Genomic DNA, 6,545 nt, shown 5'->3' with positions numbered 1-6,545 from the left:
AAAATAAACTTATCATAATACAAATAAATTAATATATTTAAAAACAACAAATTAAATATCTTAAATTAATAAATTATACAATTTTATATATTATTTATATGTTATATAAGTTTATTATTTTAAGATTATTAATTAATTAATAAATAAAATATTCATTTGTAATATTTCAAAAATGAAACCGTAGTTGCCAACTGAGACTTTAATTAAAAAATGAAGCCTCAATTACCAACTACGACTTTAGTTAAAAAATAAAGTCTCATTTACCAAATGCGGTTTTAATTAAAATGATGATTTTTTTTTTTTAATAACATAACGCCTACGTGACAACAAAGAGACCAATTTCAACGTAAGTTTTAAAAAGTGATTAGATTTTACGATTTAAAAAAAAAATGTTCCATTTTAACGCAAAACTCCAAAAAGTCACTCTATCCGGGACAAGGTTTTCCTCCCTTATTACGGGGAAAATTTTTATTCCTAGCAGGGGAATTTCCCCATCAACCAAACAAAAGACTTTGGTGGGACCGACTATTTACTCCATCCAATTAAATCGATCCACGTTTCAGTGTTTTGGATATCATACCCGAGGGCCCCACTCTGACTTCACGTGACCAAAACGTCTTGTCACCCTACAGTTCTGACCTAACTCACTTTTCTCAGCAGACGAGCTGTCATCACAATCCACGGCCCAAAACTTCTCACCAAAAAGGAAAGAGATCAACGGCCCAGAATTCTCATCGCCCTATCCAATCCCCAAGTCGAGCCCCTCCCCGGTTACACGCTCTACAATTCTCCTAATCAGCCCCTCAAACTTTGCCACATAGGCAGAAAAGCGCAGCAAATGGCAAATGGGGCTCTGATTGCTTACGTGGCGAGATCCAAGGGTAAAGGCAGGGTCAGAAAACCAACGGCTGTGATCTTTCTCATCTGCAACACGCGTCAAAGTGTCAGGGACCGGTCAGCCCTACCTCGAAGTACTACATCTGATGCTCTTTCATCAGTCTCTTTCTCTCTGCAGCTCTTTCTTTCTCTACTGTGTCTCTCGCTTTCACTCTCTATATTTTCTCCCTGAGAACCAACGGCCGAGAAAATCTCGCCGGTAAATCTCTGTTTTCTTGACGATTATTTTGCGATTCTGAGTTTTCTGCCACGGAATTTTCTGAAGCGTCGATTGTTTGTTTTTCTGGGATTGCTAAGCAGTTTTTCCATTTATTCGAGCTCTTCCATGGTTTTGATTGAGAAAGGTTAGGGTTTCGGCCTTTTTGAATATGGACAACGCTTGGCAGGTCAAATGTAGTTCTTCATGGCAGTCTGCGACGCCTCCATCGATGCCTTCGTCGTCTCAGCATCCACCTCAGGAGTCTCGGAATCAGGTAATATGTATGCTGTGTATAAGTATTATTTCTGCTTTGAGGCATTGATGATTGCTGTATGTGATGTGGTGTTTAATAGAGTTTTATGAATGTGTTGGTGTTTTGGTGAAGTGGTGAGGGTTTGATAGTTCATGCATTGTTGTTTTTGGTGAAATGTGTATTTGGAATGATCATATTGAGGAGATTGTGAACGGATGGTATGTTAAGGATGGGTTTTTTGTTCCTCTGTTTGGCTTGTGACGGTTTATTACTGTATCGTGGTACAACCGTAGTATGTATAATGTGTGACGGCTAAAGCATTACTGTTTTTGACATATGTGTGCTTTTGGTACAAAGTGGCAATATCTATGAAGATTGTGTTTGTTTTGAAAGGCTGAAAAAAGGGTTTTTTTTTTCTTTTTGTTTTTTGGTGTCAGGAGGATTAACATTTTACCCATGTGCTATGCAGCGCATTTTTCTTCGATACAGCTGTTTCTTTCTCTTATTGTATCTTTTGAAGCAGATTTTTTAAATGGAATCAATGATACAGTAGACTGTCACTAGAAATCACAGTGCTGTTCAAATTATCCAATGTCTTTAATTTCGAAGTTTGTACTGAAAATATGGTGGTAAAGTGTCCCTATTGTCAGATGGACTGGATGGTGGCGTTGATAAATGAATAGATTGAAATTTCTGTGCTTAAGTTGGACCTACTGTGTAAATAAATTATTAATAAATTTTCAATGTGATTCCTATTAAATTTTGCTAGTTTTTTAATCATGTCAAATTGAATTAAAAAAGATTAGTCATGCTATTGGGTTAGAAAAACACTATGTTATGTGTGAATTCACAAGTGTTTTTCATGTTAGTTGGCTGTAATAAAAACTGTACCATTGTAGCAAGTGAAGAAGAAACTCACATTCGGAACTTTAGTGGGAAAAATTAGCGATAAAAATCACTTTCTTTATGAAAAGAAGCCAAGATGTATTGGATATCATGTACAAAATGAATTTATACACATATTTGAGAGAAATTTTGGTAATTTTGATACTCAAACCTGGCTTTGCGGCAGAAAATTTGGGTTGGGTGGCCAATGTTGAGCTAGAAAGATCAAACTTGCCTTTCTAGGAAACTCTTGTAGGAGTAAGGAACAACTCTAGTGAAGTTTTTTTTGCTTGTATTCCTGATGTTTGAATTCAATGAAAGTTAGAAGGTGTTTCTCCAAAAATATTTAAATTCAATTTTGAAGGCTTAAAACCAGCAAGCCATTCACTGGCTGCCTTGTTTATCTGTTTGATGAATTTGAATATTGTGGATTTCCTCAAGCTGAAGGGAGGACTTCCATGTTAGCATCATATGTTTGCGATCACCAAAAAGACGCGAATATGTGAAAATTGTTGTGCCATTGTGATCTATCAAAATCACACCAATGCCCAACTTTGCTCGATTTTCTAAGATAAACTATAAAAATTTAAGTTGTAGAAGATCTTCAGGAGGAGTTCATCAATTAGTAGTCGTTGCATTGTGGTGAGCTTGAAAAGAAGCAACTGCTTTTCAAATGTTTGAGAATCAGCCAATTGTTACATGTTGGCCATTACACATATAATAACTGGGAATTCCTTGTATCTTCCTCTACTCAGGCTTCTGCTTTGTTTATTTTCTCTGATCTTAGTATTAGGTTGGCTATTAGCCAATGGTTACCTGGGAATTCCCTTAAGGGCTCAAGATATTGGATCCTTGATTCAGAAAAAAAAATCATATGAAAAGACCTTCTATTCCATTGAATCTACTGAGCCATAAGGGGAAAGGCTACTAGTACTTGTCTTTCAAATAGAAACAAGGAACTTATGAATGTAGAGTTATCTGTCAAAGGGATACAACCAATACCACCCATGTCAAAGAAGTATGTACATGAGTTCCAATTTGATAATTGAGGAATTGATTGGATGCTTAAATGAGGATAACAACATCATATAAACTGCCACAGTTCAGAAGAATGATATGCAAGAGAATAAGTTGTCAGGTTTTATCAGCAACATGTTGGGTTTTGAGACCTAAATACTTCAATTGGATAAGGAAAGCAAATAAATACCTTTGAAAGATCAGGATATGAAATCCATTTAGATTTATTTCGTAGTGCAATGTTGAACTCCCAAGCAAGATCATCTGGGAAAAAACCAAGATTTTTGAACAGCTGCGTTTTGATTTTTAGCAAGGTGGTATAATACTGGAACTATTTGAATTGGGTTTCTAATGGAGCCTCACTGGACAAAAGTAGGTCCTAAGCTTTTGTTTTCAGGACTAATATCAAGTCTCATAAAGCAATGGAGAACAGGGAAGCTGGGATTGCCCAGCAGTTCAATATGTATTTTTTTTTTAACTAGATTGGATTTGATTTCCAGCCACTTGAATAAACATCATCATATCTTTGGTCAGGTTTGTACATCATGGGGAGGACTTCTCATCCTTCTCATGTTTATCTCTTTTAATACAATTGTTCATTTCTGATAAAAATAATGAGCATCAGATCTGTGAATCAGCTGGTGCTAAAGGCTATTAAGGAGAAGTCTTTACTGACAGGAGTCTATTAAAGCTATACTTCTGGAAACTACAATCCAAGTCTAAAACCTGAAAATGTATCAATTAATTCTCTAAGAATCAATAGTTGTTCTGAAGTCTGCATTTTTACAGTTTCATGTCCACTAGAGCCATTAATATGAGAGGAATGATCTTTGCAGTAGTATTTTCTCGAGTCTTGCTATCGCAGCTTCCTTGCCTATTGGCGCATGTCATCTTGCCTATTGTCTAGGGCACCATTCTGATGTTCAAAAATGGTAAAATACTTAGATCACTAAACGGTTCCTTTTTGTTAAAATGGAATTTGCATCTTGCGAGGTTGTAAGGTAACATGTTATTACTGTATTTGGATACTTCATCTGAACCTGATCAGATCCTGTTACTCTTTCGTGACAGCAATAAAAGTGTATTTATTGAAAATTGACTTTGGTGCTGCTTGAACAGTATTATGTTTCTTCATATATGAATATTTTCTTTCTATCATTGCGGCATTTGGTTTCTCTATGATGTTGGCTGTGCAAATAGAAACATATTGCTTCTGTTCACTAGTTGGTTCTTTTGGATTTAAATTCTTTTTTACTCCATATAGATGGAGATAAATGCAGGTCGTTATTTTCCAACTATTGCCCATGAACAAAGATCAGCAGCCCTTGGAATGATACAGGAACCCCTTTTTTCCAACACATTGAACTTAGGGTCTTACAGATCAGGCCATGCTGAGCTTGGAAATTCATTTTTGGCTCTCCTATCTGGACCGCCATCTTTGTTGCAATGTGATCTCCAGCAATTGCTGAATCCAAAGCCAATCTGTACCTCCAACAAACTTCCTGTTTATAGTAGCAGTGTCACGGTCAGTACTGCTGGAAGTGGAGTTCCACATGCACCAACTGGATCATTATCAGAAAATCTTGGCTATCAAAAGCCAAGAAGTGGCATGGATTTCTGTCCAATTGTTTCTTCCACAACAGCTGTAAGTACCAATTGTAGTAGCACTTCTGTTTTGCATGATGCCCTTCAGGCTGCAAACTTAAATCTCCAAAGTTCGGATCTGGCCAAGGCGACTATCCATCACATGGTTCCTCGCAATGAGAAAGTAAGGGAATTTTCTTCTCTGAAGGGGGGATGGCCTGTTAACAGAGGCTCTGCTAATTTTGGGAAGCTCCATGGCACTAATATTCATGCTTCACAAAAGCGACCATCAGAAGCAAGCTCTTCTCTTTGTGATCACCAAGCTACTTTCACAAGTGGGTGCCCTCGAGTATTTTGCTTTGGTACAAGTGAGTGCATGAATACATCTATCCCTATTGTTAGTTCAATGAAACTTATCTTGTATGTTTCATTCTGATCAGTTTACTTTTTTACTAATTTAAAAAGGTGGGGATCTACTACTCAGCAACACGGGACTTCTTGGTGTTGTTTGCTTGTGCCACTGCTGGCACATGTCTGTCTCCAAGTTTTGTGAGGTAACCTTTGGTGTTTTTTGTTTTTTGTTTATTTATTTTGTATTTGATTCCAATTTCTGTCACCACCTAGATTTAATTCTGTCACGCTTGAAACGCACTAGCATACCATTGGATATTTGACTTTGCTTTGAAGGTCTTCTAACTGCAGTTATTTTGCAGCATTCTGAATTACGTGATGTCAATCCTGGTGATGCTGTTCGTATGGACAGTGGGGAGACCATTGCTCAGTGGCGTAAACAATACTTCCAGAAATTTGGGGTAAGATATGCATTAAGTGTTGATGTTTTTCTTCCATATAAGTACTTCATTACCAAAAGCATGGTGCAAACATGGTATAAGCGTGCACATAAACTAATGTTGGACCAATTGTTTCATTACCATCTCTGTCAGCATTTTGCTTGTTTTTAAGGAGTTGCATTCTCTTCTTTTGAGTTCCATAGCCTGCATATTGTCAGACAGTTAAGCCTGAGGTTTCTCCTACATTCTGTTGTTCAAGTAGGTGCAGTCCAAGGCAGAACACATGCACATAGGTTCCCTGCACATGTGGCACAAACAAGCAGGGGTGCCAACCTGAGCTTCTTTTAATTTTTGTTTTATCTTGTAACAATTACTCTAGCTATTTGGTTTGGACTGGCCACATGTTTTGTTTTATCTTTTAAAAAAGAAAAGAAAAACAAAATGAGAAAGAAAATAATATAAGCATGTACAAGTAAAATAAAAACCCGAACTTTGTGCACGCTTGAGCAAATATCTCATGGCTTCTTGTTGAGGTGTCAAGTAGGATCTTTATTTTAGTGGGTAATGGGCGGAGTTTGAGCGGAAGGATAAGTGGTGTGGTGATTCTCCTTTGTGCTTGTCCTTTTCGTCTTTGTTTGCTTTAGCTGACTAAGGAGGTGTGGGTGGAGGATATTTGGGACTTCTCAGCAGAAGGGGGGAGAGGGGGAATGGAATCCTTGCTTCTCTAGACCCCTTAAATGATTGGGAGGTAGATGTTGTGGGGAGCTTTTTGGTGTGGTTGCATGGGAAGAGAGTGTGTGGGGATGTGGAAGAAATGGTGCTTTGGACTGAAAAATAGTGGCCAGTTTTTTGTTAAATCTCTCTACAACACTGTAGAGCTGGGCAACTCTGTTTTTTTCCCTTTAAGAAGCATTTGGAA

General features: G+C 37.4%; 1 protein-coding gene across 2 annotated transcripts in view; it reads left to right on the top strand.

Moving 5' to 3' along the window:
• The first annotated feature begins 1,009 nt into the window (after nucleotides 1–1,009).
• The window catches only part of LOC117913014, a 44,368-nt gene continuing 38,832 nt past the window's right edge, over nucleotides 1,010–6,545 (top strand). Inside the window, exons 1-5 of one of the 2 annotated variants that reach the window (XM_034827860.1) lie at nucleotides 1,010–1,096; nucleotides 1,198–1,370; nucleotides 4,516–5,203; nucleotides 5,301–5,389; nucleotides 5,549–5,647. In XM_034827860.1, the coding sequence (XP_034683751.1) occupies nucleotides 1,266–1,370; nucleotides 4,516–5,203; nucleotides 5,301–5,389; nucleotides 5,549–5,647 (981 nt within the window). In that variant the 5' untranslated portion in view covers nucleotides 1,010–1,096; nucleotides 1,198–1,265. Of the gene's footprint in view, nucleotides 1,371–4,515; nucleotides 5,204–5,300; nucleotides 5,390–5,548; nucleotides 5,648–6,545 lie in introns of both variants that reach the window. The other variant, XM_034827861.1, reaches the window with a different exon arrangement.

Source organism: Vitis riparia, chromosome 4 (genome assembly GCF_004353265.1).
Source record: "Vitis riparia cultivar Riparia Gloire de Montpellier isolate 1030 chromosome 4, EGFV_Vit.rip_1.0, whole genome shotgun sequence".
Lineage (NCBI taxonomy): Eukaryota > Viridiplantae > Streptophyta > Magnoliopsida > Vitales > Vitaceae > Vitis > Vitis riparia.
The sequence above is the reverse complement of the archived record's forward strand: the minus strand, read 5'-3'. Positions and strand labels throughout refer to the sequence as shown.